This window comes from Diceros bicornis, chromosome 20 (genome assembly GCF_020826845.1).
Source record: "Diceros bicornis minor isolate mBicDic1 chromosome 20, mDicBic1.mat.cur, whole genome shotgun sequence".
Classification (NCBI taxonomy): domain Eukaryota; kingdom Metazoa; phylum Chordata; class Mammalia; order Perissodactyla; family Rhinocerotidae; genus Diceros; species Diceros bicornis.
This window is the reverse complement of record NC_080759.1, coordinates 10,997,808-11,014,943: the sequence shown is the minus strand read 5'-3', so window position 1 is coordinate 11,014,943 and position 17,136 is coordinate 10,997,808. Positions and strand designations below refer to the sequence as shown.

General features: G+C 36.4%; 1 protein-coding gene across 12 annotated transcripts in view; it reads left to right on the top strand.

Annotated features, from left to right (window-relative positions):
• The window catches only part of ERBIN (erbb2 interacting protein), a 126,737-nt gene that overhangs the window by 78,308 nt on the left and 31,293 nt on the right, over window positions 1–17,136 (top strand). For 10 of the 12 annotated variants that reach the window (XM_058563949.1, XM_058563954.1, XM_058563952.1 and 7 more), the window contains 4 exons: window positions 6,435–6,534; window positions 13,044–13,165; window positions 14,026–14,199; window positions 15,336–15,521. In XM_058563949.1, the coding sequence (XP_058419932.1) occupies window positions 6,435–6,534; window positions 13,044–13,165; window positions 14,026–14,199; window positions 15,336–15,521 (582 nt within the window). The remainder of the gene's footprint in view (window positions 1–6,434; window positions 6,535–13,043; window positions 13,166–14,025; window positions 14,200–15,335; window positions 15,522–17,136) is intronic. The other 2 variants (XM_058563951.1, XM_058563956.1) reach the window with 1 other exon arrangement.

Below are 17,136 nucleotides of genomic sequence, written 5' to 3'. Positions count from 1 at the left end.
TAAAACAAAAATTGTGGTGATGAGGGGCTTTGTGTTTTCCTTTGTTTGACAAAAATAGTAAATTAGTAAATGGTAAAACACATCTAAGGTAGCTATAAAACCTCTTACAGTATGAGGAAGTCATTTTGCTGTAAAAGAACAAAGTATAGAGGAGAAAGTATGTGAAAGTAGTTTGCTTATGAATTACGAAAATAAATTGCTCCTGGATGTTTCACCAACCACGTAGGGAATATACCTATAGGCAATACATGCAATAACATAATTTTTTCGTGAGTCTCTCTGAAGGCTTGAACAGAACAATTGATTATTCATTCCCTCATTCGTTTTGTCATTCACGTTCAGGAGCCATTTATTGAACAACTGCTTTGTGCCAGGCAGACTAAGGTAGGCCAAATAAGGATAATAAGAAGGTCAATTTAGGACTGGCCCCGTAGCTTAGCCGTTAAGCGCGCACGCTCTGCTGCTGGCAGCCTGGGGTTCGGATCCCGGGCGCGCACCGACACACCGCTTCTCCGGCCGTGCTGAGGCCGTGTCCTACATACAGCAACTGGAAGGATGTGCAGCTATGACATACAACTATCTACTGGGGCTTTGGGGGAAAATAAATAAATAAATAAAATCTTTAAAAAAAAAAAAATGTCAATTTAATACCATATGGTGAAAGACTTGGTAGGACTAAGCTTCAGGATCAAAGAAGGGGAGCGTAACTTGGGGATGTAAAGTCAGGTTTCCCGGAGGAGGAGATGCCTGCAATGCTTAAAAGAATAATATGATTTAAACAAAGAAAGGGGGAGAGTGTTCTGGTTAGAAGGACTGTTGTGAGCCTAAGCACTTACTGGTGAAGCAGTCTGGTATATTTGATAACTTTACAAGTGGTTCTTTCTGACTAGAGCATAACCTGTGAGATAGAAGAGTAGGAAGTTAGGCCAAAGAGGTAGACAGGGGCTAGGTCATGGAGGATTTTTTTATGGCATGCAAAGGAACTTGCATTGTATTTCAAGGATGGTAAATAGATTTCTTTATGTTGCATGTCAACTCTGATAAATTGTAAGTGGCTTCTCAAAGATTGTTTTAAGGATTCTGAGGCCATATTCAGGCTCAGTGGAAAAGTGCTATGATTAGAGTGACTGTGTAATTTATTGTCCATACTAGGACACTTTTGATATTGAAAGGAAGCTCTATGATAATTATGTCAGAACAGCATTTGTAAAATGGGAATATCCCAGGCAAACTGGGCATTTGATCATTATAATCATGATCAGGTATTCATATATGTCATCAGTTTAAGAGGAAGAAGTGATCCTGTGATACATGTCAACCCTGCTATAGGAGATGGGAAAACGGTGTTATGTAGGAGCAGGCTAATGGTATGATTAGATTGATATTTTGGAAAGGCTTTTTGAGCTGCATTATGGAAGATGGCTTTAGCCAGGAGTGGTGCTAAGCATAAAGGCAGGGGAGACTGTTTGGAGGGCGTTGCCATACTTAAGGCAACAGAAAATGTTGGCTTGAAGTGAAGTAATGATAAGAGGGCCAAGGAAGAGCTGGTATATTTAAGGCATAACTTAAAAGGTCACGTCATTAGAACATATGAAGAATGCATGGATGTGAGAAGAAAGGGAGTAAAAGCAAAGATGGGCCTCAGAGATTTGACTTGAGTGACTAGGTAGATTTTTATACCGTACCAAAGATAGGGAACCTCAAGAGAAAGAGATATGGGAAGATGTTAAGTTCCAGTTAGGCATGTTGAGTTTAAAGTACCTTTGGTATATTCAAGTAGGCGTGTATACAACAGTTTTAGTGGCTACGAGCCCCCACCCCACACCCGATCCCCACCTTTGTTTTAGACTGTGGTTTCTGTGGTCTTGGTTTCTCCATTCTTTAAATTTCTAACTTCCAGGGATTTCTCAGAATTGCTCCTGAAGTCATAATTTCCTCTCTTCCAGTACCATTGTAGATTTATTCTTTCTGTTTATTTGTAAAATTTCTTTATTTAAAAGATTTGTAGCATGAGAAGAGATATATATGTTCAGCCCATCATCTTAATCACTTTTTCTAGGGAACGGTTTTTTAGCTTTTCTTATTTTCTCCAAAGAAATTATGTAAAATTACTTTTTAAAATGTTAGAGATGGATGAATCCTGAGGCATACTAACATTTAAGTGCCAGGTGGATTAATAGAAAGAGTGGCGGTAGAGGTAGAAGGGAAACTATGAGATGGTGGCTCCAAGTTACAGGTGAAGCGACTGGCCTAAAGGAAGGAGTTGTGACAGCATAAATGCTGTTGAGAGGTCAGTTCAAATGAAGTCTGAAAAATATCCAACATATTTTGGCAAGTTGTACCTCTCTTACCAACTTATCTTGACTATAACTAATGTAGTTTTAGAGGTATACGTCAAAACCAGATTGCAGCAGTTTAAGCAATAAATAAATGAGAAAATGGAACTATAAGATTGTTGGTTAGTCTTTTAAGAAGGTTGGATGAGAAAGAAAAGGAGTAGAATATAAAGAAATTGGTAGCCAGGGGCAGAGTAAGAAGGGATCCTTTAGTGTTAGAACGCACGTTTATAAGTTGTTGGAAAGAGGCTGTGTGGAGAATGAGATGAAGGATACAAGAGGGGCTTGGATAACTGCAGTGTAAGCTGATGGAATCAAAAGCTCTGGCAGGGATGCTTCTTGAAGGGAGCTCGGGTCAGAAGTTTGTGAGAGGAAGGACTTATAATGTATATGGTGAAACTCTTAGAATATAGCAAACTCTTGCAGTTCTTGAATTCTATTTTTATTTTTAAGAAGTTTAGAAGATAGTATCTTCTTCAGGATACAATTTAGGAAATGTAGAAGGATTTTCGGGCAACATTGAGAGCCCTGTTGAAGTTGGTTACTACAAACTTGTAGTTATACTTATTTGCTCAGTTGTGTCATATAGAGAAAGCACACAATTGAAATGATTCTGGGTTGCAGCTTTGCCAAGCCAGGTGCCAGGTGCAAGAGAAGAATAGTGCGGCAAGGGGGGTCTTGGTAATTGGTGGGAAAGTGGTTATAATGAGATATGGTGAGGTACAAAAAGAGAAGCAAAGACAGGAAAGAGTGATGGTGATAAAGTGGAAAGTTCAAGGGAGTGGCAGTCTTGGAGAGGTTGATTAGCAAGTATTGTGGAACCAGTGCAATGAGAGAGCTGCATGGTGTCTGTTACTGTATTCTGCTGGTTGTCCTTTTCACTGACCACTCTTCAGTTTCCTTTTCAGGAATTTTTTTTCTGCCAGTCCTTTATATGTTGGTGCCTCTCATGGTGCTCTAGGCTCTGCTTTAGTTTCTTTCCCTATGCTTTCCTCTAGGAAAGATGCAGTTACTGTCGAAATCCTCATTATTCCTAACAATTATCTTCAGCCCAGTTCTCTTTCCTGAACTTCACATTCATTGTCTACTTAACATTGCCACCTAGATGTCTCAAATTCAACCAGCCGAAAACATTCCATCTTCTGCTCCAAATCTTTTTCTTTTCCTGGTTCCCTAGATCAGTAAAAAGTGCTTGCCAGAGACAGAGACCTAGGAATATAACCCTTAGCTACTGTTTCTCCCTGTGCTTCAGTCCAGTTAATCACCAAGCTCTGTTTAGTCTTAACTATTAAATATCTCAGGTGTTTTTCAGCTTTGCTTTATCCCTGCTCCCACTTCCCCTAAATACAGTCCACCATCATCTTTCCCTGAGGCCTGCACTGTCCAGTGCAGCAGACAACTAGTGTCATGTGACTAGTCCAAATTGAGATGTGTTGTGAGTGTAAAACACACATTAGATTTTGTATACTTAGCACGAACAAAGAATGTAAAATACCACATTAACAATTTTTATTATTGCTTACACATTAAAGTTATAATATTTTGAATATATAAGGTTAAGTTAAATGCATTATCAAAGTTAATTTAACCTCTTTTTGTCTTTTAAAAATGTGGCTACTAGAAATTTGTAAATTATCTATGGTTCCCATTTTTGTCTCACGTTATATTTCTATTGGACAGTGTTGACTAAGACTATTGAGATAGCTTCCTAGCAGGTCTCTGCGTCCAGTGTTGCCACCACTCCCAATCTTATATCACCCTAATTCCATTCTGAACAACTACAACTCAAGTGATCCTTTAATCTAGTTCTAGAACTAACCTACTTAAAACCTTTTCATGACTTCTCCTTTCTTTATATCTTATCCTTCAAGACCTTGCTCATCCTCTTAGCTTCATCTCTGCTCTTTACACCTTCATTCTGATTTCCCCAAATGAGTTCTGCTCTTTTCATTCTTTCTCTCCCTTCTTACCCAGTTAATGCCTACTCTTGCTCATCTAGGAAGGCATTCTTTCAGGAGTGCTTTCCTAGTCACTCAAGATTGTGATAAGTGAACACCTCCTCCTATATGTTGTCTTAGCACCCTGTACCCCCTCTACCCTGTACTTACATTGCAGTGTAATTTCTTATTTTGTTATCTCTATCCCTCCTCTCATATACTGTAAGCTCACCACTCGCTACCTAGTGCCTGTCATAGTGCTTTGGCATATAAGAGGCACTTAGTAAATATTTGTTTAATGAGTGATTTTAGACTTCAGAGGAAGAATATTTACAGGTTATATTGTAGGAATTATGGCAAGGGAGTGAAATGAGTATCTGAAATGAAATAAGAATAAAGATCACTGGAGTTAGGTGTTTTAAGGAAATGGAGAGGCTCGGTAAATAGTTCTCAATCTCTTTTTCTGCCTTTGCACTTGACAAATAACGGATGATTAGTGTTCTTATAACACCTTTATTGAAATATAATTCACATTTTAAAGTGTACTATTTAATGGTTTTTAATATATTGATAGAGTTGTACAACCATTACTACAGTTAATTTTAGAACCTTTTTCGGGGTGATTAGTTTTTGAAAGCCTCTCATATTACTTTTATATGTCCATCTAAGTGGACTTCTTTCCTCCTTACCACACACTCCTCATCTGCTAAGAAATCACTGGGCTAAAAGTATGACTATGTTTTGTATCTGTTGAATTACCCAGGACTGTGGAAAGACTTGGCCTAAGAGAGTCAGGAATAGATGGATACTATCAGGAGGTCAGTGGATACAGTCTTGCGTCTCTTAATGATGGGGATGTGTTCTGAGAAATGTCATTAGGCGATTTTGTTGTTGTGTGAACATTGTAAAGTTTGCTTACACAAGCCTAGATGGTATGGCCTACTATACACCTAGGCTACATGGCACTAATCTTATGGGACAACCATCGTATATGTGGTCCATTGTTGACCAAAACATCATTATGCGGCTTATGACTGTATTAGGAAAGGAGGTAGAATGGTAGAGGCAGGGTTTAATGTGCCTCAAAAGAACAGGTGTTTATACTTGAGGAGAGAGGAGTAGTGATCTCACAGCATTTGTGAGCACTCTTACCTCCTGACCTAGGGTTTTATGAGATGTGGGAGATTAGGCAACCTGTATTTGAGAAGGCTTCAGGGAAGCACTGTCTTTGGGAAAGGAGTAGATCTACCATTTCCATTATCTGAGGAGGTCAAGGAAAGTTTTCAATGAAGACATTTGAGATGCAGGGCGGTTTGTTTACTGTAGAACAAGGAGTGGGGCACGGAGGAAATGTTTGAATGGGAATAAGATTTTAAGGATGGAATTAGCTAGCTGCAAGGTTTTCATAAGAGTAAGTCCAAAGAATTCATCGATAGGGTGGCAGTGAGGGGACGATTGGGTAGTTCCCTGCCTGTCTGGAGTCAGCCAGCGCTTGGATTGGTAGGATGTTAGGTCTACAGTCTATAAAAGTATTAGTTAAATTAAGAAGTAAATTGAAAACACTTGATAACCAGTTAGGAAAAAAGTCTTAAGAAAAAATGAGGTCCAAAATAACTGGGGATTCTAGTTCCACCACTGAGTAACTTGTGGTATCATTAGTGGAGACAGGAGACACAGGGGAAAAGAGAGAAGCAGGTTACAACTTAATGTTTAAGTACTCCCTTTTCAGGTAGAATAAACCTGCAGATAACTAAACTAAAGCTTCCACATTTCTACAAAAGCATCTTCCCAAAGTGGAATACTAGAGGAAGTAAAATAACAAAATGGAATGGCTTATTTTATAGCTTTATTAAATCACTATGATAAGGAATTATTGGACTGTGGATATACTTAGTATATGAAATCTTTTAAAACTTTATTGATAATCAGTGATAATTGCAATATAGTATGAGTTTGCTTTATACTAAAAACTAAATTTTATTTTTTAGATTTTTATAAGGTTTCAAAACAATGCTTAAAGTTTTATTATGTATATTTAAATTTGTTTTTATAAGCTACACATTGATACTTTATAGAAAAAATGGTGAGTACTTAGAGTAATTGCTGGATATGTATTTGCTTTAGGATTATGGAAAATTAAACATTTATTTTCTTTCCCTAGTCCAAACCCCTGATACCTCTTCAAAAAGAGACTGATTCAGAGACCCAGAAAATGGTGCTTACTAACTACATGTTCCCTCAGCAGCCCAGGACTGAGGATGGTAGGAATTTAAGAATCTCTTTTCTTTTAAAAAACAAATACTGACAAATCTCAGCAAAAGTGTGACGTGAATTTTAAGTCTCAAAGACTTACTAGTTTGAAGGGAATTTGGAGAATGGGTCAATAAAGTTCTCTGAAAATGGGAAAATAAGGCAATATCTCAGGGTTATAGATAGTTGAATTTAGAGGTATATGTATACCATATGCTTCTTTAAATGATTCCTTGAAATTAAACAGTGAACTTCATCTATTATAGATCTCTCTAGTCTAAATCACATTTAGCTAAATGATAGGAATGCATTTAAGTTTTATGTAATTAGGACTATTAAACCAGGACATTTTTTGTTCACTTCTGTTGTTGTATACCTAATACTACTCTTGGATCTACATACTAGATAAGGATAATCTGTAAAATTCTGACTGTAAATGTTGCTTCTAAGTTCTTGCTTAATATTTTGCCAGGAAAGGGGAATATGCCCTTTATTTATACTATTGGCCACAAATGTTTTTCAACAATTATGGCATGAAAATGTTTTAGACTAAGGAACAAATTCTTTCTTATGTATGTTGTACTGTGTGTGTGCATGTGTGATAGAGATGTTACACTTTATAAAAATATAATTTTTATGTATATTTTTCTGAAACCAGTGAAAATCTTTATGGCCCAGAGTTATTCGCAGATTAACTGTTAATACAGAAAAACACTAAAGGAAAAAAATCTAAGTTAATCATTAGTCTTAATTTATAAAATATACCATAGGCCAGTTAAATCAATTCTTGAGCTTCAGTTTCCTTATCTTGAAATAATGATAATAGTATCTGTTTTGCAGGGTTTTTGTAAAGATGAGAAACATTGGCTATAAAGTGCTTAGTACTATGGCAAAATCTAATTGCCTATTATTATTATTATTATTATCACATTGTTTTGGAAGGTTTAACAAACAGCTGTGAAATCCTTAAATAGATTAAAAACTAAAATCATTTAACTTCTGTTCCATAACTAGTGATAAATAATTAGAAAACTCATTACCTCTCTATACTAATTATTTCTTTTACTTTGCAAGAAGAAATAAAAGACTTACTTTGAGAAGTTATTGTTTCATGGATATATTTGATGAGATTTATTTGGATGAAGCAAAACTGCTTAGCTTTTGAATTGGATTAGAAGTTAAGACTTGTGAGATGTCAAATGTAAATAGCTTCATTCATTGAAGGGTCTGTAATTAAGGCTTAGAGAATAGGTTTATAAACAAGATTTCTCTTCCGTGTATTTAAATCCACCGCAATCTCCATATTTAGCAATATAATTTGGAATTATGTATCTATAACAAAATATAGTATATTTAATTTTAAAGATGGTCAGTGTGTTTTATGCAAGTACTCTCTGTGTACATTAGAAATTAAGAATTTTCTGTTCGAAATAGATATACCAATTATGCCCCTGCTCGTGCAGTGTGGGGAGTTATTGTAAATGTTTGGATACATCAGTAGGTGTTTTTTTGTTTGTTTACCTTAATCGCTGGGACTCACATCTCAGTTTTCCACTTCGTCTCTGAAGATGATTTCTAGATAATAGGAAATAATAACTGAGTGAGTATCCTGTAAATATTATAATCTGCTACATAATATGTTCAAATAATTGTTTTTTTATATGGAAAGGTAGAATGCTAATATGTAAAATATTTGTGAGGAAAGAGAAGGAATGAATTCTTAGTGTAGAGAAGAGACTTTAATGTCGTCTTGCATGCATTGGCAAACTATTTCAGTAAAAGGCCATTTAATAAATATTTTAGACTTTGTAGACCATAAAGTTTTTGTTGGAGCTACTTGATGCTGCCATTTTAGTGCAAAAGCAGTCACAGACAATATGTAAACAAATAAGCATAGGTTCTAATAAAATTTTATTTATGGACAGATAAATTTAGATTTCATGTAATTTTCATGTGTCATGAAATATTCTTTTTTTCAACCATTTAAAAACTTTAAAAAACCATTCTTAGGTTGCAGGCTATCCAAAAACAGGAAGTGGGCCAAATTTAATAGTTTTCTATCCCCTTTCTTAAAAGATAGAAAAAGCAAACTTGGAAAATTCATTTTTGGGGCTGGCCCTGTGGCTTAGCGGTTAAGTGCGTGCGCTCCGCTACTGGCGGCCTGGGTTCGGATCCCGGGTGCGCACGGAGGCACCGCTTCTCCGGCCATACTGAGGCCGCGTCCCACATACAGCAACCAGAAGGACGTGCAACTATGACGTACAACTATCTACTGGGGCTTTGGGGCGGGGGGGAAAGGTGGAGGGTTGGCAATAGATGTTAGCTCAGAGCTGGTCTTCCTCAGCAAAAAAATAGAGGAGGATTAGCATGGATGTTAGCTCAGGGCTGATCTTCCTCACCAAAAAAAAAAAAAAATTCATTTTTGTTCTTTGTTTTACTGCTTTGATTGTTTCAGAAAAATAATAGAAACTGAAAAATATTAGAAAGAAATCAAATACAGATATTCCAAAGGAAGATTTTCAAACAAAATTATTTTTTCCTGTGATTGAACCAAAGTCTCCAAAGGACATATTTAATCTTTGATGTTATATTATATTGTGTTATTAGTGCTTTACTATCCTACCTGCTTTTGTTGTTGTCATATAGAGACTTCAGAATGTTCATTTTTTCCTTTCATTTTTACTTACACTAAAATAACCAAACATGATTCAAACAATGAATAAAACTACTGAAAAGTGTATATATATGTATTTTTAATTTGAGTAATGAACTAGATTATTAAATGCACAGTTATGAGATTGTTGAAGACCCTTCCATGGAATGACCAGATAAATATCCTCTGTCATAACACTTTTTGTTCCAATAAAAGTGCTTGACAAATTATGGCCCATTGCCAAATCTGGTTTGTTGCCTGTTTTTTGTAGCCCACGAGCTGAGTAGTTTTTACAAGTGAATATTTACGTCAGTTTGATGATAGTGAACACTAATGTTGAACCCCAAGTAAGCAAAATGTTATTCCAACAATAAGAATTTCCATCTTCTCATTAGTAGAACTGTATTACAAGAAACGGTACTCAATTATTAGTATATTTTAAATTTGTCAAAAATCTTCTGGAAATTTGACTTCTCTTGCTGTTTAAGTACCTACTTAATATCCTCAATTTTGTTTCTTGGCTCAGAAAACTTAACATATTTATTTTCTGGCATTTACAGAAAAAGTTTGCTTGGCCCCTGTTCTAAACTGTTGTAATGAGGGGTATACTTACATCTTGATCCCTCTTCTTACTGTTTTCTGTTTCCATGATTCGAATTCACCTGGCCTTCTGTTTGTTTTTCTGTCATTTCAATTTATTCCCTTATTGTTTCCTCTTAAAAGAGATCATAGTTCAGGTGAGAAATTTATTTCTGATAGGAAGAGTAGAAGTAGCAAAATAAAATCTTACCACTTTTAATTTTAGATTTTGGTAATGTGTTTTAGATTGGAAGAGTCTTTAATGGAAAAATCTGAGATATGTTTATAATATTCTGAGTCCTTCTGGAGTTCATTTGTTTCTTAAAGTATTTCACTATGAGTATTACAAGAAGAGCTCTATAGCATATTGCACTCACTATACTTAATCAGAAACTACATTGGTATGGTCAGGTGCATGAATTTCTTTTCAACTGCAAGAAAAGATTTTCCTTTATCACAGTGCCTCTAAAAAATAGATGAGTTGGAAAATATAATGTTCTTGGGTTGGAGTTTTATAACACTTTGAAAGAAGTAGACACTTCGTTCACATTTAATTCATTCTGTTTTTATGGACCCCCCATGTGCTAGGCATTGTGTTAGATCTAAGAATTTAAAGATAATGCTTGCTTTCAAGAAGCTCCTGATCTAAAGGGGGTTAATGATGCATAAATCTGAAAGAGAAGGCATGCTATCTTGGGCCTAGTTAGAGGAATCAGTCTTAAACAGGAAGAAGGGGAAATATGCTTCCATATAACAATAAATTTGTAGCTAGGAAAACAGGATGTTATGGGAGGGAGTATCAATCTGAGGGTTTTTATTGCATTTCTTTTCTCAGTGAAGTCAAAGAGAAAGTTGCCTCTAGAAGTTGGGGAAAGGGCATTTAAGGGAAGCGGTAGTGATTTGGAGTGGGAGAAAAGACTGACAAGGAATAAATAGAAGGATTCCTGGGCAGCTTTGAAGATGGAGCAGAGATAGGGAATACCATAAATTTGTAGTGGTTCTAAACAACAAGGTTATATCATTTTTCTGTGGTAGAATTCGGCAGTGCAGAGCAAAGAATGTAGGTGATTGAAGTACCACATTATGGGTTTGTTAGATAGGTATGACTTAAGGAAAAGGGACAAGAAAGATGATAGTGGTTAAAATAATACATCATGAAGTCTAAGCTGATCAGAGAAGGAAGTAAAACCTAGAGGGGTTTTACAGGAAGAACAAGAAGTGAGGTTAAGGAACTCAAAGTTTACCAACAATAATAAGCAAGTGAATGATTTGGAAGAACAAGTGTAGTGGTCAAGGAGGTGGAAAAGTTTTATACAAGCCAAGGTGTTGAGTAATACCATGGTTGTGAATCACATGGGTGAAGTGCAGATGGTCATTGGAATTGAAGCCATCAAGGAACCATGAGAGGGCCGGCCCCACGGCTTAGCAGTTAAGTGCGCGCGCTCCGCTACTGGCGGCCTGGGTTCGGATCCCAGGCACGCACTGACGCACCACTATTCCAGCCATGCTGAGGCCGCATCCCACATACAGCAAGTAGAAGGATGTGCAACTATGACATACAACTATCTACTGGGGCTTTGGGGGAAAAAAGGAGGAGGATTGGCAATAGATGTTAGCTCATAGCTGGTCTTCCTCAATAAAAAGAGGAGGATTAGCATGGTTGTTAGCTCAGGGCTGATCTTCCTCACACACACAAAAAAAAAGGAACTAGGAGAGTTTAGTGTTTAGATGGGGTCATCACATGATGTTATTATTCAGGATATTGGCAGGTTTAGGTGGAGAGAGAGACTATAGGCAAATACTAGAGTCCTCGATGATTATACCAGGATGATCAGGTCTAGTGGCATCTAAAATGCAGAGAAAGTGGTATTATTACCTGATGCCCCGAATCTCAAAAGATGTGAGATTTATGCTAGAGGGTAGAAAGTGTAGATGACCAGAAGTTGACAAGAATGAGAGGTGTAGTAAAAGTTACTTACCTTGGGGTTCTGAAAATACTCTGGTGTAAAATTGCTTTGACATAATCCAAGACGTTTAGAGATCTCTAGTTTAGGCTGGTGATTGAATTGCTGCCTAAGATGGGAGGGGAGTCTTCTGAATTCTGGAAATAGACTTGGTCGGAAACTGCTTGACTCTGCTTACCTTCCCAAGTATACCACAAAAGTATGTCAATAGGGATTCCTAGGAATTTGAACCACATTCCACAAACAAACAAAAACAAATACTCTAATTTGTTAACTGTTAAGCAACTCCACAAGGCAATTAAAGAAAAAATTCTTGAACTGTAATGAAAACAAAATACTGAATCCCAAAACTCCATTCCCATTGTTAGTTTTTGGTTTCATGGCATTCTTAGTTTGGATATGAGATTAGAGAAGGGTAGGAAGCCTAAAATAAGGACTGAAAATAAATGATAATTATTCTACGTTTGTGTAAGTATTCAAATTGACCATATTTGGGTATTGACCAAAAGAGTATTTAATCCCTTTTGTTTTGAGTAGGTATAGTCATTTTCTCTTAATTGGGCAGAAAACAAGTTGTGATTTTATTTTGTATTGCACAGACTTCTATAGGGGGATATATAATAGATGAATGGATTAATATTTTAAGCCTTAGATTTTTTTTTTAGTTGCCTAATAAGCGAAAAACAGTAACAGTTGTTAAATCTTCACCTTTAATATTATATCGGATAGCAGGATTTGTAAGTGTTGAGTTTAGGTTAAATTCTCATTTTTTCTTGCATTTTGATATAGAAAATATCTTGTAAGCACTTTACTTAGTACAACTATATTATATATAATGTTTAATGCAAAGATATAATTATGTGCCGTCAGGGTAATCCTTTTTTACCAAAATATCTCACTCTTTCTCTCTTAAACCACCCCCTGCCCAATACCTAATGAATAATATTTGAATTAGGAATATTATTTCTGAATGTAAAAACTTGGATGAAATCATTTATATATTACCATGTTACCTTTTGTAGGGAACTGCACAAAATCACATATCTATAGTGTTTTAATTGTTAGATTCTCTTCAGGAACCCTTCCAGTAACAAAACAAGACAAATCAGCTTTAGAGAAGAAAAGATATATGATTGATATTGTAAAGAATGTCAGAATCACAGCTTAGTTTTTAGTGTAGAATTTATAGCTGTTGGCATTGACCAGTCTTGACTTACCTTAACAAACATATCTCATAGAGAATCTGATGAGCAAGTAATAGTTTTTCATAATTACAGTAAAATGTAGTGGATTTTTTTTTTGTTTTATGTTTGTTTTTCTTTAGTTATGTTCATGTCAGATAATGAAAGTTTTAATCCTTCATTGTGGGAGGAACAGAGGAAACAGCGAGCTCAAGTGGCATTTGAATGTGATGAAGACAAAGATGAAAGGGAGGCACCTCCCAGGGTGAGTGTGTTCTTTCTTCCTTCAAATTTGAAGCAGTTCTGCTGATAATTTATTGGGTACTGTATACCTATACTCTGCTGTTTTGGGGGATACAAAGAAGTATTGGTTTCATTTCTTGCCCTCAAGGCACCTGAAGTTTTATTGATCCAATACATATGTCATGTGAAAGAATTTGAGAACAATAGAAAACTATGTGATTAAAAGCCAAATTTCACAGTGTATATAAATATAAGAGAATAATAGATTATTGTTTTCCCCCTTCCCTTTCTTTAATGATTATTTATATATATATTTTAGGGATAGAGAACTCTTCATTATGAATGTTTTATTTCTTTATGGGATTGAGAATGTGTGTCACGGTGATAGAAGTAGCAAATACACATTTCCAACTTATCTATGGATGTAATTATTTTCCCCTTATATAAACTAGCTGAATCCCAGAAGATGACCATTAGGCTGACCTTGGAAGTGTTTGGTTTGCAGCACATAAGACATAGTGTATAAATGTAGGAACTTCATATGTGCCTGGATAAATATCTAGCTGAAAAACATGTATCTGTTTCAAAGCCAAGTGATGGTGTTGGCAATATCCACACCATATATCTCCAAATGGAATATATTTCTATTTAAGTCTGCTAAAAAAGCTTTTAAAACATTGAAATCTATAACTGTGAAGTCTTTGGCTACTGATAAAACCATACTTGTATAAGAGTCTAAAATGCTTGCAAAAGCCTATCATCTGTCTTCACAGTTACCCCTATAAGCTAGATATCCATTGTAATTGGGATGGATTATAGATTAAGTTTTGAGATTGACGTTAGTTATCCATATTTTAAATGTCACTTATTTTATTTCTCTAGGAGGGAAACTTAAAGAGATACCCAACACCATACCCAGATGAGCTTAAGAATATGGTCAAAACTGTTCAAACCATTGTACATAGATTAAAAGATGAAGAGACTAACGAAGACTCTGGAAAAGATTTGAAACCACATGAAGATCAGCAAGTTGTAAATAATGATGTGGGTGTGAAGGTTAGAAAACTCAATTCAAAGGAATTGACCAAAGCCTATTTCAAGTTCTTTAAAGTTTTAAAATGATAATTGATATAATGATCCCTTTTGTATATACTAAAATGTACTCTCAAATTTAGGATGGTGTTCTCAGCTACCTGAACTAAAAGCTGTAATAATCAGCAAACTCCCTAATTGCTAATATTAACACTTCAGTGGTTACCGACTGTCCAGACAGGCAGGAAAGTGTCAGCATAGCCTTTACAAATAGCAGTGCTACGGTGCCGGCCCCGTGGCGCAAGTGGTTAAGTGTGCGCGCTCCACTGCAGCGGCCCAGAGTTCGCCGGTTCGGATCCCGGGCGCGCACCGATGCACTGCTTGGCAATCCATGCTGTGGCGGCGTCCCATATAAAGTGGAGGAAGATAGGCACGGATGTTAGCCCAGGGCCAGTCTTCCTCAGCAAAAAAAAAAAAAAAAAAAAGAGGGGGATTGGCAGATGTTAGCAGAAGGCTGATCTCCTCCAAAAAAAAGAAAAAAGAAATATCAGTGCCTGAACAAAGAATAAGATTAACAAATGTCAGAAAATTCGTTGTTATAGGCATAACTTTTTTTATGGAAAAAAAATTTTTTACCATGGTAATATTGATCCACTGCCCAATTCTAACTTTAAATGCAGTTGCTATGACAGACCATTGGCGTTTCCTTGGAATGTTGCAGAAACCTATACAAATCCCTAACTTGTGTGTTTCTTTAATGAACTTTTTTTCTCACATTGTATCACAGAAACAGAAGTTTTAACCTGTCACTAGAGTTCCTCTGCATTCCACAATGAGCAGAAAACAGTCTAGCCCTCCTGAGTTTGAGCATGCTGAGCTACGTGACTCACTCACACACACCAGCTTTGCAACTGATAAGATGAAATGTAGCCTCAGCTAACTCGTAAAGTTGAACGTGGCTTAGGGACCTTTGGGGACCACCTGTTTCCAAAATGAGCGTTTTATCTGTGAGTGCTACAGATTTCCGTGTTTCAGGTTTCCTTATTTGTCCAGAAAAGGAAGATGTTAAATTACTTTAAATTTTCGTCTGAACTTGAATTCAAGAATACGTAGATATAAAGCTTAAGGAATATGAATTTTTTATCGTTTCTTTTATTTAGACTTCAGAAAGTACTACTCCAGTAAGAAGCAAAGCTGAGGAAAGAGAAAAGTATATGATAGGAAACTCGACACAGAAGACCAGTGAAGCTGAAGCTGAGATCAGTCCTGGAAATCTACCAGTGACTGCAAATATGAAAGCCTCTGAAAACTTGAAGCATATTGTTAATCATGATGATGTTTTTGAGGTATGGCTTTATAATTATTCTGGAATGATCATAACAACTGATAAGAATTTAATATTTCATTGTTGCTAACTAAAGATAGGAAAAACTTTATATGGATAGCAGAAAATATGCTCATGTATTTCATGTTGAGAAATTCCATAATATTTGCTATATCACATATTTATCACTTTAAAGTTAAAATTTTTATACCCATTGTACTCAAATGATTGTCAGTTTAATTTTTTTTTTTTTTTTTTGGTGAGGGAGATCAGCCCCGAGCTAACATCCATGCTAATCCTCCTCTTTTTGCTGAGGAAGACCGGCTCTGAGCTAACATCTATTGCCAATCCTCCTCCTTTTTTTTCCCCAAAGCCCCAGCAGATGGTTGTAGGTTATAGTTGCACATCCTTCTAGTTGCTGTATGTGGGACACGGCCTCAGCATGGAAGGAGAAGCGGTGCGTCGGTGCGCGCCCGGGATCCGAACCCGGGCCGCCAGCAGCGGAGCGCGCGCACTTAACCGCTAAGCCACGGGGCCGGCCCCTGTCAGTGTAATTTTAAATGTAAATTAGATTATGGCAGTTCTATTCTAATTCTGTAAAATACATAATGGCGATTTCTTTTATTTCTGTGACTTAAAAATGAAAAGATTGCCATAGGTATGCTTCAGTTATTCTTATTTAAGCATTTATCATTGATTGTGAAGTATTTTGTTTCTTGAATGTCTGAGACTTTTTTTTTTTTAGTGTTTCTTCTAGTGGATCAATGAAAGCGGTAACTTTTTCTAAACAGCTTTATTGAGGTATAACTCATATACTATAAAATTCACCTGTTTAAATAAAGGGTACAATATAGTGGCTTTTAGTACACTAAAAGTTGTACAACCTTCACCATAATCACTTTTAGAACATTTTCATTACCCCAAAAAGAAAACTCATACTTCTTAGCCATCACCTGTAAATTCTCCGTCCCCCTGAGCCCTAGGCAACTAGTTATCTACCTTACCTGCCTCTATATATTTGGCTATTCTTGGCATTTCATATAAATGTAACCTACAATATGTGGTCTTTTGTGACTGGTTTCTTTCACTTAGCATAATGTCTTCAAGATTATCCGTATTGTAGCATGTATCGGTGCTACTTCATCCATTTTTTATGTCTGAATAATATTCCATTGTAATCGTCAATAATGGACATTTGAGTTAGTTCCACATTTTGGTTATAATGAATAAGGCTGCTATGGATATTTGTGTACAAGTGTTTGTGTGGATTTATATTTTATTTTCTCTTGGGTATATACCTAGGAGTAGAATTGCCGGATCATATGGTAACTCTATGTTTAACTATTTGAGAAACTGCCAGTTTTCCAAAAGTTACGCCATTTTATGTTCCCCTCCTACACTGCTGGAGGTAATGTAAAATGGTAAAACTGTACCTTTTTTTTTTTTGGTGAGGAAGATCAGCCCTGAGCTAACAAGAATACCAATCCTCCTCTTTTTGCTAAGGAAGACTGGCCCTAAGCTGACGTCCGTGCCATGTTCCTCCACTTTTTATGTGGGATGCCACCACAGCATGGCTTGACAAGTGATGCATCCGTGCACGCCTGGGATCCAAACCCAGCCCACCATCAGTGGAGTGC